This window comes from Crocodylus siamensis, chromosome 15 (assembly GCF_052110815.1).
Source record: "Crocodylus siamensis isolate JL-2025a chromosome 15, ASM5211081v1, whole genome shotgun sequence".
Lineage (NCBI taxonomy): Eukaryota > Metazoa > Chordata > Crocodylia > Crocodylidae > Crocodylus > Crocodylus siamensis.
Window position 1 is genome coordinate 32,515,674 of NC_143409.1, and position 26,845 is coordinate 32,542,518.

The following is a 26,845-nucleotide window of genomic DNA, read 5'->3' on the forward strand; positions in this document are numbered from 1 at the left end:
CGGGGGACTCCCCTGTGCTCCCATGGGATGCTCCATCCGCCCCACCGTTTCAGCATTTATGAGCCATTTATGTGGAAAAAAACATGTAAAGCTGTGTCTATGTCCAAATTGTTGAATCTCTCTGAATTAATTCGGAGGATTCTAATTTGATTTGGAGAGATTAAAGGGTTTCCTGATTCAATTTGGATCCAGAGATTTGGCTGCTGAATTGGGCCGAATCTCCACCCAATCAAATCAGTGACCGAAGCATTGCACAGCCCTAAAGTTTAGCTCTATCTTTTTAGATGTAACTTCCATGATAGGATTTGCCACGTAAGACTGGAAGAACAGCTCTTTGCTACCCCACTTTGCAGGAACATGTTTGCTGTGTTGCTACAGCAGTTGTGGGGTGGCCTGAGCACCTCTGCACTCCAGCTTCTTTCAGCTGCACGGTGGATTTTTATGAGCCATTGCAGGCAAGTGTAAGTTTGAACAATCCTGTGAACCTATAAAACTACTGAAGTTTTTCCATCATTAGATACAGTGAGTTGTAAGTAAAGCTAATAACTAAAGATGCCACTCACCAGCTGAGCAGCTAATAAAGCATTCAAACTTGATAAGCCATGATTTAATATTACTTTAAATATTGCTTTACTAAGAAAATGAATTTTCCCTTCTTAAATATCCCTGGCTTGGTACTATATTCATTCATTTCAATGAGTCCTGTCTATTTGTACCAACAGGTTGGTTTTAAGAGCACTACCTTTCTGTGCTCTTAAGCTTCATACATACAGTACCTGCAGGACATGATGCTTAAGGACAGGGAATTCTGAGAACATGTGCTTTAGCTGCATTAGAGAGCTAACCTTTCATCTATTTTTAGTTTAAGGTTGTTTCTGATTTGCAGTGTGTGTGGGAGGGCTGGTCAACAATGACAGAAATTATTCTCAGGTAATTTTATTTGATAAAATGTGCCCTGATTTTTCTGGATAAATGTTTTGCAATGAATAATTCCAGAAGCTTTGATCTGTGGGGAATCAGAGATCATCCTGCTATAGATTTTTGTGCTGATTTTATAGTTCATTGCATCTTCTTCCTATAATTGGGAGTCCCAGGGAAAAACATTTTTACTGTTGTTGTATTGCTCCATCTTGCTGTGTACATTATTGGATCCTTGTATCAGTTCCAACCTTGTATTCTTGATGGCATAAGTAAGTAAATAAATACATAAATTAACAAACCACCAAGAGTCTTTTATCTATAGAATGACTGGTGGCCTACTTCACAGCTAGCAAAGTGGGCTTTGTTGCTAAAATGATAATGATGAGTTAATTACCTATTTCTGGATATCAAGTGCAGCTTCTGGATCCTGTCACAGCCTTCTTTTAGTGAATGGAGCAATTTAGAAAGTCAAGATAAATCTCAGGTCCTCTGAATACTTGAAAATGATATGTCCATGTATGAAAATACTTATTTTTTTTCCCTCAACTGTCATTTGTAGTCCATTTCCCTCTCAGGTTTTTATGCACTGGCACAACACTCAATATTTGGGTTGCCTTTATTCATTATAAAAATGCTTCCTCTTGATTCTTGGTTAATAATCATATTAAAAATTCATTTTTCTTTGTTCGATGTTTTTAAAAAATGTAGTCTTTCAAGGTTTAATTTTTGTTTTAAAATGGTCCTTTAAATGTTTTGTTTACATTAAGATAGCATAACGAAACATTTATGTAAAGAATAATGGGTAATTGGAGCATTGAGGAAGTAAGCATGCATGTCCAATTTGCATGTGTCATTGTGCCTTTTACATGTGAAGACTTCCTTATGGGGTAGGATACACATTAAATTGCCATGGAATGGTGCTTTTTAACAAAGCTAGAGACCCAGGCACAGAAAATGCTCTTTTACCAATGCTAATGGGACAGAAACACTTGCATAATGTGTACATGCTGTGCTCTTCACTCCCTAGACACAGCAGCTGAAATGAGCAGTTCTTTGTAGATAAAGTTGTGCTGCCCTATTTTTTTACCCCTGAGGAAAACAAAATGTAACTTTCAAATTTCATTAACTGTGGCATATATTGCTATCAGCTGCAGTGGAGTAGCTAAGCTGAGCTATGAGAGAAACAAGTAATTACTGCTCTTTGCTGCTTTCTTGTACTGGGTGTGCAATCAGCTGCACAGAATTTAAAACAGAACATCTCAGAGGTTTGTAACTAGTCAGAGCCAGGCATAATCCATAGGGAGATCATGCTTGCTGTATCTACTACACTTATGTCCTGAGAGACTGGACAACCAAAGTTAAACTCTGCAATTGTATAGGGTAGGGCAGGGGTTTTCAACTTTCTAAACGAAGTGCACCTCTTCCGGTGAAAGCAGCTAGACGTGGAGTGGCAGGTGGGGGGCTTACACGTGGTGGCTGCCACCCACCACCCTGTGCCACCACATACCACCGCCGCATGCTACATTTCCATGGCCAGTCGCACATGCGGCTCCGCAGGCTGCTTATAGCCTTGTACCCAGCAAATCGTGTGTCACCCATTAGCAGCCTGCAGAACTGCATGTGTGACCAGCTGTGGGGTGGCAGCATGGGGTGGTGAATGGCAGCAGCAGCTGCCGCATGCGAGCTCCCCTCCCCACTGTGTCTGGCCAGCTGGGCGACTCCTTTGTGATCTGCAAAGGGCGCTGCTGCGTTCTCCTCCCCCAGACCTGCTCCTGGGAGGGGTCAGTGCAGGGTGGTGGGTGGCAGTGCTCCATCCCTTAGGGCCTTGCCATGACTTGACAGGAAAAAGGGTCCAAGAGGAGTGGTTGCTCCTCAAGGGAGCGATCCTGACAGCACAAGGGATGGCCATCCCATCTCAGAGGAAGGGTTGCAAAAGGGTGCAGCAACCCCCTTGGCTCAGCAGGGAACTGGAGGACCTCCTACACCTCAAAAGAGAGACTTATAAAGGATGGAAGGCTGGAATTACCACCAGGGAGGAGTACTCAGCACTGGTCTGTACCTGCAGGTAACAGATCAGGAAAGCCAAGGCTGCAACTGAGCTCCATCTGGCTTAACATATCAAGGATAACAAAAAGTCCTTTTTCAGATATGTAGGGAGTTGGAAAAAAAGCATGGGTAACATTGGACCCCTGCTGAACCAAATGGGATAGCTGGTAACTGACACCCAGGAAAAGGCCAATCTGCTCAATGGGTACTTTGCATCGGTCTTTCATCAGTCCAGTGGGACTGCCCTGCCTAGCAAGATGTGGGACGGCCAGGGTGAGGGTGTATACCCAGCATTGGTGTTGATCTAGTAAAGGATCACCTTGAGAGGCTGGACACCTTCAAGTCAGTTGGTTCTGACAGATTACACCCCAGAGTACTCAAGGAGCTGGCAGGTGTCATAGCCCAGCCATTGGCAAAAATATTTGAAAACTCACGGTGCTCAGGTGAAGTACCTAAGGACTGGAAGAAGGCCAATGTGTACCCATCTTCAAGAAGGGGCGGAAAGTAGATCCTGGGAATTACAGGCCAATCAGCTTGACCTCAATCCCTGGTAAGATTCTGGAGAAAATTATCAAGGAGACCCTTCTGGAAAAGCTAGCTGAGGGTAATGTCTTGAGGGACAGCCAGCATGGGTTTGTCACGGGTAGGTTTTGCCTGATCAATTTCATTTCCTTCTATGACCAAGTGACATACCACCTGGACAAGGGAGAAGAGACTGACATCATATATCTGGACTTTAAAAAAGCCTTTGATTTGGTGTTCCACGACCTCCTCATGGAAAAATTGGCCAACTGTGGCCTCAACTACACCACAGTCCGATGGCTGGGAAATTGGCTCTGAGGTCGGACCCAGAGAGTAGTGGTCGATGGTAGTGAATTATTATGGCACTCGTGACCAGTGACATCCCCCAAGGCTCTGTTCTTGGACTGGTTCTCTTTAATATCTTTATCAACAATGTGGACATTGGCATCAGAAGCGCATTGGCTAAGTTCACCGACGACACTAAATTTTGGGGCATAGCATCCACACCTGAGTACAGGCTAGTGATCCAGGCTGACTTGGATAAACTTAGTAAGTGGGCAGAGACAAACCTGATGACGTTCTATACTGATAAATATAAGGTACTCCACCTCAGGGAAAAAAAACCTGCAGCATACTTATAGGCTCAGCAGTCCTACACTTGCTAGCACCACTGCTAAAAGAGACTTGGGGGTCACGACTGACCACAAGATAAGCATGAACCACCAATGTGACGTTGCAGCTGGTAAAGCAAACAAAACCCTGGCTTGCATCCATAGATGCTTCTCAAGTAAATCTCAAGATGTCATCCTCCTGCTGTACTCAGTGTTGGTGAGGCTACAGCTGGAGTACTGCATCCAATTCTGGGCTCCACAATTCAAGAAGGATGTCAGGAAGCTCAAGAGAGTCCACAGGAGAGCCACATGCATGATCAGAGACCAAGAGAATAGGGCCTTATAAGGAGAGGCTGAGAGCCATGGGAGTCTTCAATCTGGAAAAGCATAGGCTCAGGGGGGACCTGGTGGCTGCCTATAAGTACATAAGGGGTGTACATCAGGACCTGGAAGATCATCTCTTCAGTAGAGCGCCCCAAGGAAAAACAAGGACCAACAGTCATAAACTTCTCCAAGACCATTTTAGACTGGACATAAAAAAAAAAAAATTCTTTACTGTCCAAGTCCCCAAGACCTGGAATAGACTCCCTCCAGAAGTGGTGCAGGCACCTACTCTGGAATCATTCAAGAAATGCTTGGATGCTTATCTTGCAGAGAACCTTTGACCCTAGCTGACTCCTGCCCCTGGGGCAGGGGTCTGGACTTGATGATCTTCGAGGTTCCTTCTAGGCCTAATGTCTATGAAATCTATGAAATCCCCGCCTGCCTATGCATACCCACTAGGACATTTCCAAGTACCCCAGGGGTATGTATATCCCCTGGTTGACAACCCCGGGGTAGGGAACTGACAGGCCTTTGGCAAAGGGTCCCTTTACCCCATCATGGTAAGTCCCATTGGACCACTCAGAAACCTCCCAGGCTCACTTTCCTGCCACACCTTGCTAGAAGAAAAAAGATACTTTGAGAGGCATCCTTCCTATGCCCCAAAACAGAGGGTAGGAGGAATTGGATAGAAACATCTTACTGCCTAATTGATGTCCATTGGCTCCCTAGGTGTCCTGTCTCCAACATCACTTTCCTAGCTCCACTCTGGAACCTGGCCTGTTCCAAGACACAGTCGCTCTACGCCAGGGGCAGGCAATTATTTTGGGCGGAGGACCACTTACTCAGTTTTGGCAGGCTGTCGAGGGCCACATGGGTAGCCCTGCCCCTTGACAGGTGCTCCGCCCCCGGTCACCATCTTAGGACCAATGTCCCAATGTCTTGACACCAATGTCCCAGGCCCAGCACTGGTGGGGCCCAGAGTGGGGCACAGGCTGGCAGGGGTCTGTGGAGCTAGGTTGTGCTGCACCAGCAGGGAGTGGGGAGCTGGCCCAGCTCCATAGAGCCCCTGCCAGCTGGCACCCAGCATTCCTGCCATCCTGCTCTGGGCCCCATCAGTACTGGCCCTGGGACACTGGTGCAGGCCCTGTGCTCCCACTGGTTCCCTGCCTGCTCACACCCAGTGCCCTCCAGCCCCATGGTACAGGTGGGGGACAGCGCTCAGCCCTGACCCCTTGCTCACCAGCAGGGAAGAAGCTGGTGCTGAGCATGGGGAAAGGTGGCTCCTTGCCCATCCCATGGCCAGCGCTCCCTACTGCAGCTGCTTGTGGCCCATGTGGGGTTGTCTGGAGCAGGCACAGGCAGCCTTATGTGGGCTGGCTGCAGCGCGGGGCACTGGCTATGGGGCAAGTGAGGGTTTGCTTTTCCCCACACTCAGAACCAGCTTGTAACCCGCCCCACTGCCAGCCTGGGAGTATAACCCAGCCTGGCAGTGGGGCCTTGTTACAAGCTGGTGCTGAGTGCGGGGGAGGGGAGAAAGCAGCCCCTCACCCACCCTATGCCCAGTGCTTCACGCTGCAGCCACTTGCAGCCAGCCCACATGAGGCTGCCTGTGCCTGCTCCAGACATCCCTGTGTGAGCTGCGACCACCTGCAATGCAGGGTGCCAGCCATGGGGCGGGCAAGGAGCTGCTTTTTTCCACACAGGGAAAAAGCCCAGGAGAAAGCTGAACACAGGGGGGAGGGAAGTGGCCCCTCCCACGTCCGGTGCCCCAAGCTGCAGGCACTCACAGCCTGCATGGGGCTATCCAGAGCAGGCACAGGCAGCCCCATCCAGGCTGTGAGCAGCTGCAGCGCGGGGCACTGGGCATGCGGGGGGGGCGCTTCTCCCCCTGCACTCCTTCCCTGCCCAGGATCTCCCCACCCCCACTTACCTGAGTTTCCTGCACTGGGGCAGCCATGTGCTCCCCTGGCTGGGGGTTGGAGCTGGGCAGGCCCTGCTGTTGTGGGAGCCCGCCGGGCTTCCCCTGGGTCCTACTGCTCTTGGTTCCTGTCATTTTTTACAGGAACCAAGGGCAGAGAAATATTAATTTTCTACATTTTTTTAGGGGCCCTGCAAGCCAGACAGAATGGCCTCGCGGATCAGATCTGGCCTGGGGGCCATATTTTGCCCACCCTTGCTCTACACCCATAGTCCTAGGGCCTCCAAACACTCTCTCAGGCTCTGAGCTGCTCCTTTGCTTCTGTCCCCCCAGGGGCTACAACTCAGAGCTTTGGGCTTGGTAACTACACTGCCCATTACCTAAGCCACAGCAGCAGGCCCTGTGGCTTTGAGCTTCAGTTCAGGTTCCCATCCTCAGACTGTTGTGCCAGAGGCTGTAACTTTTACCAAGGGAAGGTGATTATACAGGGTTCTGGGGCACCCTGATATGCAGCCACTGCTGGTCCACCAGGTGTCCATTAAACAAAACAAAAAATTTAAACTTAAATTTCCTTAAACAGACACAGTCCTAACTCAGGGTTTTTGTCCCACAGGCCTGCTGTTCAACACACCAGGAAGAAAAGAAAAACCTCAACAGAAACTTACTTTCCTTCCACGGCTGTTCATAGTGTTCAGCAAGACCTTTCTTCCAACAAGCAGGGACAATCCAGTCTTCTCCACAACCAGGGCTGGACTGACCCCACTCTCTTCTGGGGTAAGCTTTTCTCTCTTATAGTCACACCCCCTTTTGATCATGTGACATACTCTGCTGCCCCTCTCGGGAGTCTCTCATAGTGCTGGAGCTAGTGGGGAGTTCACTGCTCAGTCTTCCCTGTCTCCCCCTGGGCTTCTCTTCTGGCCTTAGGAACTTGCAGGCCCAAAAGGTCCTTAAATGGTCCAGGCCCACTTTCCAGTTTTTTTATCCATTTCCCATAACAGGGGCTTGACTCCCTGTTACAAAAACAAACTAGACCCCAGTTAGGAAAATTCTTCTCAGTTCCTTGATATTAGGGTGACAGTCTTTTGGTAAATAGGGAAGTAATCAGTGAACATCATTCATATGTTTAATTGCAGACATGGCAAATAGTTCCAGAAGGAAAGGATAGGTCCTAGTGATGTTGGGTCACAGCTCTTTCCCTTTGTTTCTTTCATCTGCCTGCCTCCATAGCAAGGTGAGTTTGCTTGAAATGAAAGATGCCTTGTATGTCCCAGAACCACTGAGGACAATTCTTTGCCTGATACTGCATTTTTTCAGACTGACTTTTAAGGTATCCTTGAATCTCTTCTTTTCCTCACCTCTAGAGCAGTGACCGTTGGTGAGTTGGGTGAGTTGTGAGTATAGGACCAGTTTGGGGAACCAGTTATCAGGCATGCTTATAATCTGTCCTATCCAGTGGAGCTGGTACCATACAAAAATGGCTTCAGTGTTGGTGGTGTTTGCTTGAGCCAGAATGCTGGTGTTTATTCTTCTCCCCTTCCAATTGATATGGGAAATTTTATGAAGCTATCATTGATGGTAATGTTGCAAAGCTTTCAGGTTTTTGATATCTTGTTTAATTTTCACACCCACACTATTTCGAACACATCCAAAGGCAGCATTGGCAGATTTTATCTGGTGTACTTTTGGGAAAGGTAGGGGAAATGGTCAACATTCTCCAAAGATTGTCCTCCAGAGATTGTAGTATGTAGAGGAGCAGCTGGTTGATTTTGGGTGGGTTGCTAAAATAGTTTGGTGTTCACACTTGCTGATACCTATCTGACAATGATCTAATTTCCTAATGATTCTCACAAAATGGTTTGAGTGAGGAGGAAATGGAAGCACTCATTAAAATGAACTCTCTTGCCCTACTAAATTTTCTGTGTCTGGTATTCTTGAAACTTGCATTTCTTGCTGTAGCAGCCTGATTGATTTTGCTTGTAAAGAGTTCAGCCTATAACAAATTAAATGTATAGCCTTCCATGGCACAAAAGTTCCCAGAATATATCTGCTGGATCAGAGTTGCGGGGAGGGGAGTGGGGGGGCGGGTTTGTAATTATCCAGGTTCACCCTCCAAATATGAAGGTATTCAATTTCTTCCCTAAAGCAGCATTTCTGAAGGGCAGGCTCCCCTTGATGGAAGCCAGATTGTTTCAGCGATTCAGAGCAGAGACTAGCTTTGAGGGTACGGAAAATCTCACCTCCCAAATCCCTTTGTGAAGACAGCTATGGCCAGCTCCTTGACATTCAGGCTCCATTTCTCTTCCTGGGAAAATATCTAATGTTGGGCTCTGTAGTGCCACCAGATAGAAGCTCCTCATTTTCAGAAGTGGATGGGAGCATGAGCCAGTTAAACTAGGGAGAGAGTACCATAAACCAAAATAATATTGTATACAAACAGAAAGGAAAATGGGAAAATTTGGCAAGAAAAGCACAAATTAATCAGAAAATAGGAGACGGAGCACTCAGGAAACTAAAGACTTGGCTAGCATTTGAGAAAGTAGAATGAGAGGTTTTGGGTAAACTAGGAGCTCTTAATCTGCCAATATACATCAAGGAAGGCTCTAAGACCAGCATTAGAGCAGGCTCTACTGCTTCACCGGTTCCCACGGTGTTATTTGCCAACAGGTACATGTAGCAGAGATCAACTTCTAAATCAGCGGCCAAATAATTTTTCACGTTACTTAAACTTGAAATCCCTTTGCTTTTAAATGAATTTAGCCAGTACTTCCAAGTACACTACATTGTCTTTCCGTTTACCCACACGCTGCGTTTTGCCTTTTTTTTTTTGGCACACGACCAAGAACACCCAGTGGGGATATTGTTTGTCATGATTAGGCTTGGTGGAATTCAGTTTATATTTTTATATTTTTAAATAATTTCTATGGATAATAATGGTGTTTATTTTTAAGCAAAAAATTACTTTTATCCATGTAAGTTTTCAGGATGCATGAAATTAGAGGTGTGTGGGGGCGGGGGGGGGGCAGACAATTTATTAATGACCATATAGTATTTATAGTGCAGCTTAACCACCCACCCTAACAAACATAACTATTGTAGGACTGCTGCCAGCTGAGTGGCAGTTTCCACCAATCCCAGCTCTGCTCACCCAATGCTCCCTCATCCACTTTGTCACTTCCTCTTCCTTTTTTCCTAGTCCCCTGGGGTTTCTAGGAGTTGCAGTCCAAACTACAGTCAGTGCAGTTTTGTAGGACTGCTCCCCCTATCATCACATAGTCTATCAGCCATCATTTTTCTTATGTCCCCTTTTTATAAATTTTGATCATCAGTGATGGAGATATTTTGTTGTCACTCTGTGTGGGGTGATCAATGTTTACCAATAAAAACTGAATCCTGCCAAGCCTAGTTATGATTTTACTTCAGTTCATTCAAAATATTCTAGTGGTGGGAATCTGGGCATTAATTTTTCCCCGTGAGTAGAGAATGTGACAGAAGTTGAACAGAGAAGCAGGAGTCAGGACTTCTAGTTCTCTCTGTAGCTGGCTGGTTGTGGGTGTGCCAGTTTCATGGGCCCCATAGGAGACATCCCGGGCTTAGTTTTCAGGGCTGTTAAGTACTTACAATTCCATGTGAGGTCGTGGGAACTCTGAGTGCTGTTCACATCAAGGTCAGGCCCTAGATATCCATAAATAGGCACTGTAGAATGAAGGATCCTCAGCTAGCGAACACTTGTGAAAAGGCTAGCTTGGCCTCCATCTGCCACAGTGTATGCAGATACAACAGTGGTGTAATAGCACCATGAACACATACCTGGATAGTATTCATGTCCTTCATTCCATCACCCAAGAGTTAACGAGCTCAGTGATTTCTATCCAAGTGGATGCCTATTTTAACCATTATGATATTTAGTTAGATGTATTAAATGCAGCAAAGTAATAAGCAATACAAATAAACTGAATATTCAGGATTTGATAAAAAATCCTGTCAGAGCTGACAAGCAAGAACTGAAGGTTACCCAAAATTCCTTGCTTAGTAATATTAGCTCATCATAGTGTTTAATAGTGATGGGGTAGTGATTCTGGCTAGTTTAACTCTTGATGTTGCAAGTACTGAAATGGAAGCTTTAGTGCCATAGGAGAACAGTAAAGGGAAAATGAAAAACAAATCCCACTGGCACAGTAAGTGAGCTGAAAGGCTCTCAGCTTATGGATCTTGACAGGATAGAGGACTGAGCCAGTGCTGTGGAGTTTCACTGTGTTTTTGTGAGGCCAGGTGGGCCCAATTCTCCTCCCATGTAAGTCATTGGAAGTTTTTTGCTATTTGCTTCAGTAAGAACAGTGTTCAGCTTCATGATATTTCCTTCTTTGGTTAGTATTACTGCCCTAGAGCACTTTGTTCTGACCATCTGCTTTTGATTTGATCCTCATGTGGCACTCTCAGGGAAGATAGCCAATAGCTGTAATACTAATGTGAGACCATGGGAAGCATACAAAAGGAGATTCCAGGGTTTTGGCCATGTTCTTTTCTTTGACAATGAAATCTGCACAAAACACATCAGAGCATCATGGAAGGTTTGTACAACGGTCCCCTTGGACTTGTATCCCACACTTTTGGCAGACAGAGTCTAATGGGACACTCCTTCAGCCTACGTCTTGGGTGCATTTATATCGTCCAACTCTAGCTGGAAATGTTGTATTTTGGGGAAGAGAATTCATTTTAAAAATTATGGCTGAGCTGAGTTTTGTTCCATTTCCAAGACAAGACATAGCTAGTAGAGAATGTGTTAAATCACAGGCCATGATCTTTATTATGTCTGTACAGCAAGCCAGGGCGCTAGCCGTCCAAATTTGGGGAAGATTAGTCATCAACCATGTATACAGTATGCTGCAGGTGATACTGGTGGCTCTTTGTATAGTTTGATTGGAAGCTTTGAAAAATGTCTAAGTTTAGTGCCAGTTCCTTTGGAGAGTTGGAAGCATTTTTGTTAAGCTATAGCTTTCCCCAAAAGTTTTCATCAGCTTGTGTATCTTGAATGAACCTGAATTGCATCTAGTATATTCCTTCCTTTCCTTTTCAGTGTGTATCAGAACCTACATACTCATTGTGCCTGCTTGACAAACTATGGTGAGGCATGTCACTCAATTCTGGCCTGGAAAAAATGCTCATTTTCTCAGTTATGTTGGTTTGTGGGCAAATTAGCAACAGCTCTTTTCTCTAGTTTCCCAGCAGTTTTCCTTTAGTAAAATACATCAGAGAGATTGCTGCCCTATTGGTTTTATCCTGCAGATGCTGTTCTCAGGCATTTCCAAGTTTGCATTGCAGTAGGAGCATTTAAGATAATTTGCTTTTAAAATCTGCTGAACAGTGAGGTTAGAACAATTTGTTTACACCAACAGATAGCAGTGATCAGTTAATTGACTGGTGCTTAAATTGCCTTCACAAGCGGAGATTGGTGCATTCTCCAGGTTAAAACTGATATTACAGGGTATCTTCCTCACAGGGATTTTATGAAACTGTAATGACATATGTAAACTCTTTATACATCCTGCATGAATTTTAAGTTACAAAGCAAATTAAAGGGACTTGCAAGGAAATGTGAAGGAATTGGAATTTCTAGCCTTAATGGCTGAAGAGAGAACCTGACAGTGGTCTGATATAGGGTTGTCTGGTTGAGTCTGTGGACACATGCAAAAGAGAGTTATGAAACTTCCTTTCAAACTTAACTTTTAAACTTAGTGATGGCCATGATACAGTGAAGGATGTGCTTGGTGGCATGTCAGCAGTGTCATGGAGAAAGCTTTAGACCCATTTGCATTGATTTTTCTTTTCTGCTTCTCTACCAGCTTGATTTTCAGAGGATCAACTGAATTGAGAAGCCAGTTGCAATGTGTCTACATGATGTGCAGATGGTGAGTTATCTAGTGTGTAATACACTTTCATGATCTTGACAGCCTTTAAAGGGTTTTTCCCCCAGAGCCTTACAAGTCTACCTGACAAGGTTATTATTGGCTAACTTAAATTCCTTATATGACACCTTCATAAAAAATGCAGCTGTTTTTCCATTAATGTTCTCAGCAATCTTTTAGTGCATGTAATATGAGTACTGTAGGCCATGGTATATAAGTGGCTGCTTATTGGTAAGCATGTGAAACACAGAGCATTATAACAGCAGTTGAACTGTGAGCACAGATCAATCTGATAAGATAGAAAATGCTCTTGGAAAAAAGTGTGAAAAGATATGATACTAATAAAACAAATGTTACACTACCTCTGTTATTTAAAAGAAAATACAATCAACTTTATGAGTCAAGCAATCCGGCAGCAAATGCAATGAGAGAAACATGTTGTTGGGGTATTTTGTGTGTGTGTGTATATAATTGGGAGCATGGACAGATTCAGGATTTTGAGTAGGGGATATGGGGCTGTGCCACCCTTTGCTGATAGGGGTTGGGGGAATAGCATGCTGAAGATGGGTCCAAGATCCTTGTTCTGGGCTTGGTCACCATGGGGTACCCCCCTAGGAGCAGGAACAATGGCTAGGAACAATAACTGCATTTGTCCCAGAACAAAAAAGTCCCAGGATTGGCATGTATTTGCATCTCCCTTCCAATCAGGGTTTAATGAATGGCTGAGTGCACCGCTGCTTTTCTGCCACTGATTCAGTGATGCAATCCAGGGACAACAGCCATGGACGCCTGAATGACAGCACTTTATTCTAGAATAAAATGGTTTCTCCCAGAATAAATGTGATTTTTTTTTATTTTTTTTTGTAGCCAGTGTTTGAGGGAGGGGGGAACAACCCGCCCTGTGTACACCCACTGCTCCCTTCTCCTCCACCATGACCTTGTGGTCTATAGAGATGTAGAAAGTTACTGCTGAGCCCAAGCAGGGTGAGAGAGCAGGAATATGGCACTGACTGCCAGAGAGCAGTAGCAGTAGCATTTCCTAACACTACTTGAGCTCCCGGCACTTCAGGTACTCCTGTGGCATGGTTCAGGATCCAACTGCTGCAGCTGGGGTATGGGGTCCCTGTACTATGACTGCAGAATTCCCCTGCCCAGTGTAGGCTCCCTGGGGGGCCCCAAGTCTGGTGCCCCCTCCATATCGGTTTCCAGAGGTCATGACCCAGTTGCCTCCCTAGAAAGGCAAGTGTTCTTCAGCAAGAGCCTGTACATGCAGCAGCACCACAGCAGCAGGGAGCCCAAGCTACATTAGGTGGCACTGCCACTGTGGCTCTCCAGTGTTTGGCACACAACTCCCTCCTGCCTCTCCACTCCTACCCCATTCTGCACAGGAAGTATAAATAGCTCACTGTCTCTGCTGGGCCAGCACTGAGTCACAGCTTGCCTAGGAGAGCTGCACCAGCTCCCTCACAGCTGCAACCCCCAGCAGAGGAGCTGGATCCCCCTGTCCTATGCCACAGTGGAAATCAAAGTAGAATGTGACCACACCACCAGCCTGCCTTGATCTGCTCCTGGTTGGGAGAGATGTTAGATGTGCTTTCAGGCATGAAGTACCCATCTTCAGGCTTCCGTCAGCCTGAAGAGCACTATGTGCCTGAAAGCTTGTCTACCATCTTTCCCAACTATGCAGCCAGTCCAATGAAAGAGATCACCAAAAATAGTTTGCGTCTCGCATATTTCCACCACTATCATGGCTACAACAATGTTCCAACCCTACCAGATCTGAACCAAGTGTGATTATACAGATCTCAGAGACCCATATTTGTAGTTCCAAGTTGCAGGAACAAACTGGTTCAAACTGAGAAACGGTAGCTTTTGCTCTGCGGTGTGTGAGTACCTTGTTTTTGTATTCTATAGGAACTTAAAACCAAATTTTGGAGGTTTCCAGTTTTCAGTGACAACTTTTCGTGTAGGTGTTCCTGGCATGTATTTGTTTTTAGTTTCATTGGACATAATGAGATTTATGACAAGATCCCATAAGCTGGTATATCAAGCAGGAATCATATAATGCACTGCATATCAAAGTTTTTCATAGATGGTTCAGGCTTTCATTTATTTTATGAGTGCAGTTCATCAAGACATTCTATATTTGAAAAGTCTTCCATGGTTTCAGTTCTCTATTTCTCCTTGGTTGGAGGGGAGTGGCTGACATACCTGGCAGTTGTATGTGTGATGACTGGACATACTTCAAGGAGAATTCATCATGACTTTGGAATTTGCTTATCCTTTTGGTCTGACAGATCTTGAATTTGCTGGTATTTGGGGCATGCTAGACTATAAAAAACACTCCACCATTTTGATGACCGGTATGAACTTTCATTTGAATTTGTGATACGTTACTTTGGATGTCTAGTTTTAATTTTTTTTCTAATTATGGCCATCCAGATAACAGCCTTTCTGCTGTTCAGTGAATGTAGCTGCCAGCAATTTGTCCTCTTTCTTTATAACAGCTTCTACTTTTGATAGAAATACCTGAATGGTTCCCTGCTGGAAGTTTTGAAGACTTCCACAGGCAATTCCTTGTTTCTCAAATTAAAATGATATCTAGGCAAAAAAAAGTTGATAAATACCTAGCAATATGACAGTCAGTAACTGAAGTGTGCAGACATTGGGGCATTTCTGGTTCTTATTTATCCTAAATTGTCTCTCTTGCACTAGTGCAATGTAGTTCAACAGCCTAAATGGCCAGAAAAGCAAAATTAGATGAATTGAGAATCTGCTGTGTTAGCTGACAGATGTCTAAAGTGTGCATGTTGGAAGGGCAAGACTGGAATAATAGGAAAAATAATCCCCACATGATACTGTTTAGAATAAAAAAGAAAGTGATTTTAGAAAGGACATTTGTCATCACTGGTTGCGTGCTTAAATGCAACAACTATAAGAAAGGCCTGCTTCTTCTTTACAGTAAAAATCACTTTGCTGTCTGCTTTACACATATTGATGTTTATTTGGAGGCTCCTTCACATAACTAGCTAACTGTAAATCCTTAGTTTACATTAGTCTGTCTGTAAAGCTACAGTTCATAAGGTGATGAGAATGAGGAGTAAGGGATTATCTGCATCTGCAAATTGAATCAGAATAATAACCTTAGTTAGTGGTATATTAGGTATGTTTAGGTGGATTTTTTAATGTAGACAGTGCCCAACTAGATGATTTTTTAAAAATTATCATTATAATTCAAGGGGTCTGGTTTTGTTCTGGGTTTACTATATTAAAGAATGATTCCTGCTCTACAACATTTCTAAAGCCATCTAGTCATTTGCAACATACCACTCACTTCAAATTGAGTTGTGTAGATTTAGCTTGATCCAAAGCTGGCTGAAGTAAGAGAGGGTCCCAATGCTGGCTTTCTGTGCTTAGAATCAGCCCCTGTGCCATTCTGAGAAATCTGATCTAGGAAAGACCCAGGCTGCATAGGAAAGCTGCTATTTGAGGCGTAAGATGATCTTTTTAGCCTACATCAAAGATTTAGATATTTAGTTTTTTATTGCATTTCTTTTCTTTTTTTTCTTTTTAACTAAATAAAATGACAGACATGACTAACATCTGAGCTCTTTTGGCACTGGATACAGAACTCCATTTGAAGCAGCTGGCATGCTACAAGCTGAGATTTGGTATTTCAGGGTCCTAAAATCTGTAGTGCACTCAGATCTGCTGCAAGGAAGCTTAACATAAAATAATAAAAAATGTTTTGGAGTTTAGGAAACAGAAAACATGAAATAGTTACTTTCCAACTGTGAACATTTCATTTCTAAAGACACCAACTAAGGCAACAGTTGATTGACTTTTCTTAAACAGCCTCATCCATCCAAATTAGTGAACTGAATATATTTTTTCATTGACTTCAGTGGTAGTAAACTCAGGATCAACATAATTATGTTGGATTTGCACAGCAAAGATCAGCATGAAAATACTTATGTGAGAAGTATCACTTCCATATGGCCTTTCATCGAAGAGCCGTACAGTACATTGCAGTCATTACATTTGAAACATTCCCTGACAGCATATAAGCTTTGTAGCCTGAAGAACAGAGTGGTTTATGTAATTTTTCAGAAAGCTACAGTATGACTTAGTGGTCATGTCTTCTGAATTAATCTCCAGGTGCAAGTTTTCCTTTAAACTCCTGATTCACTGAGCCAGTCAATACCCCACAGAAAGTTTGTGTACTAGTATGCTTATTCAGGTTAGAGGTATAATATTTTACCAAAGTTCTTATATCGAATCAAATCAAATCAAATCAAACAGAGATAAAATAGTTCAGGCTTACAAAGTGGCCACTACCTCTTGGCTACCACCTCGGATAGCAGCAGTTAACATAAGGGAGGTTCCAACTCCCCAGATGGAGGCGGTTCCACTAGCAGAGTCTCTGCTCGGCTCCTGTTTCCAGTTCCAAAGTCCTCGAGTTCTTCTGTCATTACAAGGCCACGTGCAGTGCCTCCTGCGGAGATATTTTATTCCCCTTTTCCATAGAGGGAGAAGCTATATTAGTATAAGCACATCTACAACATTGCAACCAGATCTATGCTAATGGGGCTGTACCACTAACTACTGGTATACTCAAAGCACTTTTGTATGCAGACAAGTCCAAAGAATGTTTTGTTCAGGAGACATGAAGTTGCTTGTAGAACAAAAGTATAAGACCAAAAGCTAAACCAGTTCAGTTGCGCTAAGAATAAAATATTCCCATAATGGAGATTCTGGCAGAGCCTTCAAAGCACTAAATCAACCAGGTCATTTTTCTGAAAAATAAAACTTACTTTATTTTAAATACCTGAAGTTTATATGTTGGATGTCTATATGTTATAATACCAAGGTTGTAGTAGTACTGGTATGCTTTGAATATATTTTGGACAGTACTGAACTGTGACATTGAAATATTTAAATACGTTGGTAAAAGAATCATAGGTTCAGTGCATGTCTGTATAAAAATGAGAAGGGATGAACAATGCAGAATAGGCTGTCATAATTTGTGATTACCTTCATAGAGTTACCAATAGGTGGTGTACTTTGTCAAGTATTGGTAATAGGTTTGGGCATCTTCAAATAGCCTATGCTGTGAAAATTCAGTGAGAAGCAAAAAATGAAATTGAGCTAAATGTATATAAATGGTTTTGATGTAAGGTTGTGATATTAAATGAAGTCATGATAATATTAAAAGGAAACCATTAGGAACATGTATGAAAAGTCCAGTATAGTGGGATTTCTCCAAGTAGGATTTACATAGGAAAGCCCCAATCCTGCAAATTGCATAGGGGTTAATGAACATTTTTTAAGTGCCAGGTATGGGGCTGGCAAAGGATGAATTAAGATGATGGCAAGGTGGACCTGGAGGGAAAAGCAGTATGGCTACAGAGAATAAGGGAATGGAAATGGAAATTAATGTATCCAAGGTGAAAGCAAAACTCAGAGTGCTTAATCAGCTGAAATCAGGAGGGAACAGCTAATCCTTATCTGAGAAGTCTGAAAGAACTAGTACATGGAAGTGCAAGCCTGGTATCAAGGATTTTAATTAATACATTGAGATATTCATTTCCTACGCATCCTACCTAGGAAATAGGAAATGTAGTGCCTATACTTAAGAAGGTGAAAAAGTGACACAGTCAACCAAAGCCCCCTTAGTCTGACCTCAATAATAAGCAAGGCTTTAGGACTCAAGCAGGGTGCCATGAAATCCTGTTAAGGGTGCTGCAGGGTCCCACACAATATGAGCCCTGTTAGGTGTGCAAACTTCTACAAGTGATTCACAAGATAAAACCTGAGATTTTAAATAGCTATCCATGCTGTTAAAACATTCTGACTTGTGTTCTTTCTGAGTCTTGTGCAACAGAAGAATTGGTCTATTATTTTTCTGTAGACAAGAGTATTAACTAAGAGCTGCCATTTTCTGAGAGGTGTCTTGAATCTAAAAAGGTTGAGAACTACTGCTTTCGAACAAACCTTAAGGAAAGAATAATTTAAAGAGATGTCAGCAAATTGAAAATGAGATAAAATACATTCTGGGTTTCCTAAATGCAGACTTTGCCAGAACAACCTGATACCTTTCTTTGAGAAGATAACTGATTTTTCTGGACAAAGGAAATGCATTCAGTCTTACCTACCTGGACTTCAGTAAGGCATTTAATGTAGTGTCATGTACTGTAGCAGCTGGAGATTAGTACAGGAATTGTAAGGTGGGTAAGGGACAGGCTAAAGGTGAGATGCTAAAGGATAGTGCTGAAAAAGGAAATATCAGTCTGAAGGAAGGCTTCTAGTGAAATGCATCTAAGATTTGTTCTGGAACTGATCTTATTCAAATTTTGATTAGTGACATAGGTACAAAAAAGTTACAGTAAAAGCTCTGTTATCTGTCATCCCCCATTCCTGGGGGATGCCGGATAACAAAATATGCTGGTTAATTGAGTGGCCCCAGCTGCCACTTCTCATGCAGTGTGTGGGGCATCCCTCCGCCCCTCCCACAGCATTGCTGCCCCTCCCGTGGGGCCCCGTGGGACAGGGAGGTGGGCCCTGCACAGCCTGTTATGCCCCTGGGTCATGGGGGCTTGGCAGTGCAGGCTGCTTTGCCCCAAGCAATGGGGGCTCAGAGAAACCGGAAGCGCTACGGTGGGCACTTCCAGTTTCACTTTATCTTACAAGCTGGCATGCCAGTTAGTGGAGCATGCTGGCTTGTAAGATGCTGGATAACAGAACTTCTACTATAAAGAAAATCTGCTGATGGTATAGAATTGAAAGGCACCATCCATAGGGATCAAAAGAAATTCCATTTCACATAGGAGGAACCTTAAGACCTTGACAAATGGAATAATTAGAAAAAGGATTAACCTTGATGACACTGCGCGTGTCTACACAAGATGCTTAATGGCTGTTGGACTAATTCTACCGTGCATTAGTGTGGCTGGCATAAAATATGCTAATGCGCTAACACACAGTAGATTAGTCCATTAAGCATCACACAAAAAGCATTCATCTGTGCTAGTGTGCAGTAACTTTAGTCCAATGCACATTAAGCAACGCACAAAAAGTGTTCATCTGTGCTAATGTGCAGTTGCGCTGATTACAGGACATTAAGTTAGTACCTGTTACAATAGGTAATAACAGGTACTAACAATGCACTGTAATTCTAAGAAAGAAAAACCTTGGGAATATGAGCTGGTCACAGGACAATTGATGAGCAATTTCCAGAAGTATTTATACTATCACTGAGAGTAGGTGAGAGCATGCTGAGAGCTAACCTAATCCTATAGGAATCTTACATTTGGCACTTACCTAGTTCTTTAGTAATCTTACATTTGAGTGCTCATTGCATGGGAGATGCACAGACTTAGCATGTACTTAACTTGACACATGTAAATAGTCCTGTTAAGCATTTGTAAGATTTGGACCCTATTTTCTTAATGCTAATTTGGATTCTCATCTTATTTTAGGATTTTAGACTTGCATCCTCTTAATCTCTACTCACTTGGGACATAAAATCTGTCACCCCAAATGGCCTTTATGGAGTTTGAGTTGCTTATTTATTCAAGAAAACAAACAGGACAAGATATAAGGGATTTTACCAATATTTACTCTAATCACCCCAGCTCAGAAAAATCCTGTAAGTTACAGGATAGAAAAAAAATTCCTTTAAATTTAAAGTTTAATGATTACAATTAAGGAATTAGCTGTTGGGTCACTTTTTCTCTGATACGCATAGTCTATGATGCTAAGTTCTTCATATCCACATGTAAGAAAACTAACCGGGCATAAATGGGCCAACAGAGGAGTTTAGGCAACTCTGATTTCTTAAAGAGGCATATAGTTGTTTCTGTGAATAGATAGGCCCCACCTGTGTTGCCTGTGACTCTTCATCAGTTGAAGCTATGTACTGTGTTTGCTGCTCTGTTTTTGACTGCAACTTTCTTAAAAGTAAATTTATAGGAAGAATTGGATGTTTACATTTATTTGTACTATTTTATGTTACTATTTCTCCTTTCTCTTGAGTAGCCTACTTAAAGTTGAAGTATATGCCATGGAGTTTGAAGGAATTTGCCCTAAATTAATTATTGAGTTTTCAGTTATTCATCTAGATTGTGTAGTGGAATTACCTGGTTCTCTTTTCCCCCCCTTGTTTCTAGGGGAACTATGGGGACTGGTAGTAGGGAAGAGAGCAACATCTGGACTAGAAAAACAAGACTTCTTCATCCCTGAGGAAAACCATACTCAACCTTTACCCTCTGTGTACATAGAGATTGGTCAGGAGAGCCTGCAGCCAGGTGACTTGGAGGACTGAGGACTCAGCACAATGCGGGAGCACAGCAAGGTGTAGCGGGGCTATATTTGCCACACAGTGGAGGGGGCAGGCAGTGCAGTGAGGGCCACACAACACTGCAAGGAAGAGGCAGGGGCACTAGCTCAGCATAGTAAGGGAGTGACTGCTACACAGCATGGTGCGGGTTGCCCACCCAGCTCTGCTCTACAATGCTTTGCCACTCAGAAGTTGGACAACTCTGTCTTCAGTTACAGATTTTCTGTGGACACTTGCATCATTCTGTGGTATTTCCAGCAAAACCCCTATTACAGTCACCAACAAGTGACATCTTGCTGGTCAACTGTCTCTGAACCTGTGTTCTTGGTTTTGGTTTTGGTTTGGACTTGGCTTTCCTCTTTTTCTCCAGGGTAATTCCTGTGTAAAAAAATAAACCTACAGAAATCCTTTAAGAAAAAAAAATAAAACTAGCAGAAGTGAGAGAAAGCTTGGAACAAGTAGTAGGTGGGGGTGTTTGTAGTGGGTCTGCCTAAGCAAGTCTAGGTCTAGTTTAGGTCCTGACTGAATAGGATAAAACAAAAATGAAGTCAAACTATTTGTCCCATATTGCAATAATTACTGGCTTACAAATTCAATCACGTATTTGACAAATTTGCCTCAAAGACTTCACCCTCTCTTTCAGTGTCTGCGGCTGACTCCATGGATTAACTCTTCTGGGTCTATACTTGGGGGGGCAGAGATATTTTGGTTAGGTCCTGGTCTACCCAAAGACTGAATAAAAAATTGCTCCCTGTTTGTTTCGCTTCTCCTGTTTCTCTGCTGGTCTCTGTCAAGATACAGATGAAGAGAAAGTTCACTACAGTGATCATCTTAAAGACTGTGCTTATCCCAGGCCCACACTTTAGAGGGGAAAAAGTGGACAGAAAATATGTCTGTGACACTACTCGTAAAAACAACATTTTTGGTTTGTGGCAAAGAAAAAAAGGGATACCCCCCAAATTTTTATTTTGTGGGTTTCCCACAGGACACTAGAAAATGTGTCTGAGTAAGATGCTTCTAATGTTAACTTTCTCTTCACATGTTTTTAAATGTGCACACAGCCAGGTGTCTTGGAGGTAAAGATGGGAGGGATAACACCTGGATGCACACCGGAAAGCAGTACTAACCAGCTGACTTATATTCCAGTATTGTAGTATCACTGTTCCATCCGGCTCAACCTTTTCCTGTGCCAGAGACTGTAGAAAAACAGAAGCCAGGGGTGGCTTGATGACGAGCATTACACTGTTTTCTGTCATTTTGTCTTGAAGGCTAAGTACAGACAGTCAAAAAGCCCCAAACTGAATTGATTCAATCTTTGCAGGTTAGTCTAATCTGCCAAAATTGAACTGATAAGCCAGTGAACAGACATTCACTTTTGATTCTGGAAATGCAGCCACATGGCTGCAGTGGCTCTAGCCAGAAGCTAGGGGGCACTAAAGCACACATCTCTGCTTAATAGGAACTGACATCTTGGGCTAAGCCTAATCTGCCCACCCTGGGAGGGTCCTTTGGGGGAGGTGCAAAGCATCCTGGGATGCTGGGGATGAGTTAACATGAATTTGAAGGGGATTTGAGACAAAAGTTCAATAAACTGATTTAACTTAAATCAGCTAAGTCTCATACTACATCCTTCCAGGTTTATCTTAAACCAGTTTCAGTTATTTTGAAAGTGGTTTATATGTACTGAACTTCTGGGCTAAGTGCAGACAGTCAAAAAGCCTAAGGCTGAATCAATTCAATCTTCAAAGGTTAATCTAAACTACAATGATTGAACCAATCAGCAAGTGAACAAACATTCACTTTTGATTTTGGAAATGCAGCCACATGCCTGCAAGTGGCCTAGGCTAGAAGACGGGGGTTGGGGGAGAGGGTGGTGCTAGAACATGTTCCCCTGCTTGGCTGGAGCAGACAGCTTGGGCCATGGCTAGCCTGTCCAGCCTGCAGGAGGGTGGGGGGCAGGTGTTGCAGGGGAGGTGCAAAGCATCCTGGGATGTTGGGGGATTGTGAGTTAACTTGAATGTGGATGGGATCTGGCACTGAAGTTCAATAAACAGATTTAACCCAAATCAATCAAGTCTTATACTACATCCATCCCGTTTTATTTTAAATTAGTTTCAGTCATTTTGAAAGTGGTTTATGTGCACTGAACTGTCGTGTTACAGATCTGAATGAGTTTCCAATCACTTACGCCAGTTTATGTGTAACTTCTGTCCCTAGCCTCATTGTGTTGCAGATCTGAACTGGTTTCTGATCACTTATACCAGTGCGTATAACTTCTGTCCCTAGCCAAAATGCTTCCAATGCAAAAATGCACCTACAAAATCATTAGGGGGCACTGTGGAAACAAAGATAGATCCTCTTTCATGGATTCATGTGGAAAATGTGATAGGTTTTGATTAAGGTTTTTAGCTTAGAATGTTTGTATTGCATTGAACAGTGTCCAATATGGAATGCATGACATTCAGGAAAACTATTTCCTGATGCCTGTGTGAACTAAGAGCAGTGGGCTTTACTCGGCGCACACGGCTTTACACACTGAAGAATGTAACCAGGTCCACAGTCAGAAGCTAGAACCAAGTAATGCATGCAGCTGTCTTCATTTGGGGTATAACAAATTACAGACTCCAACTGACTTTGCCCCAGGGCCAAGTTTGCACAGCCCCCTCTATATCTGAGCTTAGCTAGGGGTTTTTTTGTACATAGATGAATCTGGAGTCAGAGACCCTGAAAGGGGTGTGCGTGTTAGTGGTTAGCAGAGCAACTCGATAGGCTGCCTGCTCCTACTAGTATATGCTTCAGTGTCTGGGAGGAAATTATCTCCCTCCTATCTCTTCCTTTGATTCAGGTGTCTACCCAGAGGCAGCAGCTGTTACCACTTGAGAGCCAGGCAAACAAGCTGGAGGACAGCATGAGCTATGCTGCCTGCTATGAGCTCAGCTTGGACTTTCCGGAGCCTCTTAGGAGCTTGGAGTTTAGCCAGAGGGAGGAGTTGGGTTTTCCCCCCTTCCTCCTGCCCAGGCCGTGCGATTGGCTGGGAGTCTGCCTGGCTTGCTTATAAAGGCACTGTCTGACTCATTTTTACCAACTACTGAAGCAGCAGCAGTAGTGGTAGTGGCTTTGTTCTGCTCTGACCTGACCTGGATTAACAGGCTCCTGAAGAATAACTTTAAGTGGCTTATATGTAAAAAGGTAGGATTATGTTTGTGTGTGTGGTGAGCTCTGTTCAAGCAGAAATCTTGTCAGTAAAACAGTGAGAGACTTTCTATAATGACTCTAGAGCTGCTTAGCCTGGGTTTAAACTTTGAATGCTAGAAACAAATTAACTTCTGTGGGACAATATTTAACTTTTGTAGGATCCTGTTGTCTTTATTGTGTTAAAAGCTTTTACTGTGAGGTGATGAGCTGTGTGTATGCTATGGTAAGAGAAATCAATCCTGATCCCACAAATTGGGGATGCTGGTAGCCATGCAGCGGAATAAAAGGGACCAAAATGCTAGTCAGGGCTCTGCTTTGCTGTAGCAGCTTGGGAGATACCTTATGTGCCTCTGCTTCTGTTTTTCAGGTGAACTTGCCTTTTTCCAGACTGCCTCTGAGCTGCAATGATGTGGGTCCTGGAGAAGATCAGAGCATCACCTATAAATGGCAACTCTCAGAGTCCTTTCTTACAGGCAGTGCCAGACAAAGTCTGGGGAGGTGCTGCTGCTTATCCCAATGTTTTAACCCCTGACAAGATCCCCGAGTTCTGCATCCCCCCCAGACTGACCAACCCTGCAGGTGGTCCTGATGTCTCTCGGCACCAACGCACCTCTGGAGACTGCAGTCTGTGCCCCTCTGGCAGAGCTGATCGCAACCCAAGCTGCTTCTTGCCACATCTCATCCAGGTAGAAAGTGCTGAGGAGATTCCAGTTCTGGAGGAAGAAAACACCAATTCAGACCCACAGTCCCAAGCAGCGTTGTCCTTGCCCCACTTTCCCAAAACCCAGACTTCCTATGGATTCTGTACCTTACTGGAGAGTCCCCACATCAGGAGGAAGGAGTCCATCTTTCATAGTGACCCAGGCAGTGGTTCTCTTTCCAGCTTGAGGCTACCTAGATCCAGGGCCAACACTTACAGTAGCAAAGGGTCCATTTCCAGCCCTATTGCAATCAGCTCTGCCAGACTGCCTCCTAAGCATCTGTACTTGCCCAAGCAAGGCCCTTTTGACAGTGACACTGCTTCTTCCACTGACTCTTCTCCTTTCAGCTCACCACTTCTTAGTAGATCTCTTCCCAGATCCTGCCCCTTGCTCAAAGCTCGGAGCCAAGAGGGGCTGTTGTGCAGAGCATTGAAAGCAAAGAACAAATCCAGCTTGGGAAGAAATAACTCTCTATCAACTGATGAGAGCAGCTCTAATGATAACAGTCCCAGTGCTACCAGGAGGTGTTCAGAGGGGCTGCTTGCCCCACGGAGCTTCAGTCTGTCGTGTTCACCTATCTTCCCACTGGACCTTACCTGTGGCAAAGAGAGGCTTGCTGGAGAGCGCACCATCCTACTGGATCGGGGAGGACTGTTGCGACTTTCAGCTGAGTATTGTTCAGAAAACCGAAGGCTTAGGATCCGTCTGATTAATGCAGAAGGCTTATATGATGCATCTGTGGAGTCAAAGAATATAAACTGCTGCATCACCTTTTCCCTTGTGCCTGGAAAAATTCAGAAGCAGAGAAGCACTGTCATAAAGAGAAGCAGGAATCCCATTTTTAATGAGGACTTCTTCTTTGATGGCATTGCAGAGGATGACCTTTACAATTTTTCTGTGAGGATGAAAGCTATGAATAAAGGGTGTAATATGAAAAGAGACTGCATCTTGGGTGAAAGTGAGTTGTGTTTAATGAATATTTTATCTATATAAAATGCCAAATAACTTTTTTTTTTTTAAAAGTGCATATAATTTATTTTTGTATTCTTAAAGTGCTTTTTATTTTTTTTAAATAAAGAATATCTTTAAAGAGATGCTTTTTGTTTTGGTGTTATCTTGCAAGGCCCCTATATTTTTCTTCTTGATCACTTAGATTGCAAAGCCTTAGCTTTGCATGGTAGTATTGTTAATTACACTCATTTGATGCATTTACTACTCTGTAGAAATTGCTTTGGAGAAGGTATTATCCATCACGCGTGGATGGAAGTGGAAAAAAATGTTCCTGGAAAAAGGTTTCCTTTCCTTCCTAGAAAGAAGGGTATAACACTAAAGCTAACATTGTACTGTAGAACCCTGGAGTGCTGCTCGATGCTCTGAAGTGTGCTGCAAGGTGTGGGAGGTGAGCTCAAGCTCAGGCTTATTCCTGCTTGGCTGATTGCCTCCTTGCAGAGGGACCAGGGAGTTGGGGTAGCCGAACCCTGTAAAAGATCAACTAGTTCTTGAAACTGAGTGCCACTCAACTAACAATAGTGATGGAGGGGTGCCTCAAGTCCAAAGAGCCTTAGAACCTGGGGCCGTCTGGGACTTCAGGAACTCCAGCCTAAAAATAAAAATCTGGCACTGACATTTTATACTGATTTAAATTCTGTAGAAGGAAACATTTTACTGTGCCTTGTGCTGTAAGTTCTGACTTTTAAAACCCGATCCTTTTGTACAGCAAAGTGAGAACTGTGAAACCCAAAGCAGAACATTAGGAACTGAACCCCTTAAAAGAGATGCATTCCCCAGAATTCATATCAATGAGATTAGTAGCTGATGGAACAGGCAGCAGTTGTTTAATATAATAACCACCAGATGATCAATGTCCTAACCCATTCAGCACTTTGAAGGGAAGCGGCTGCTATTAAGACTCCAAATACTGACCTACAGTACAGAGCCCATTGTAGGTCTGCACGGGACCATTATGAACTATAGCATATCAGTCTTTGTCCAGAGCTGTCTCTGAGCCTTCCAACTGAAGGTGTTTGGCAGTAATGATGTGACAACTAGTGTCTGCTATAGAAATATTCATGGGGAGAGGAAACAGCAAAACAATGATACTGAAGCAACACTGTAGTTGTATCACATCATAAAGCAAAATCCATGATGCTTTGTTGGGAGATGGTGGTACCAAATAAATTATGGATCTGGGTTTGGGATTCTGGACTGAATCTGGAAATGGGACTGAATTCCTGGTTCTACTATGGGCTTCCGGGGTGACCTTGCCCTCCTCAAATATTTGTTTGTTTCCTAACTACAAAGTAGAAAGAACACTTTCCTACTACTAGAGCAGTTGTAAGTAAACTCATGAATATCACGGATAAAAT

General features: G+C 43.5%; 1 protein-coding gene across 3 annotated transcripts in view; it reads left to right on the forward strand.

Moving 5' to 3' along the window:
* LOC149852331 (C2 calcium-dependent domain-containing protein 4C-like) overlaps positions 1–25,499 on the forward strand; it is a 69,756-nt gene extending 44,257 nt beyond the window's left edge. The window contains exons 4-7 of one of the 3 annotated variants that reach the window (XM_090029616.1): positions 6,956–7,116; positions 7,476–7,573; positions 12,183–12,248; positions 24,146–25,499. In XM_090029616.1, the coding sequence (XP_089885742.1) occupies positions 24,183–25,472 (1,290 nt within the window). In that variant the 5' untranslated portion in view covers positions 6,956–7,116; positions 7,476–7,573; positions 12,183–12,248; positions 24,146–24,182 and the 3' untranslated portion in view covers positions 25,473–25,499. Of the gene's footprint in view, positions 1–6,955; positions 7,117–7,475; positions 7,574–12,182; positions 12,249–23,680; positions 23,773–24,145 lie in introns of those variants that run through there. The other 2 variants (XM_090029617.1, XM_090029618.1) reach the window with 2 other exon arrangements.
* Positions 25,500–26,845: the final 1,346 nt, after the last annotated feature.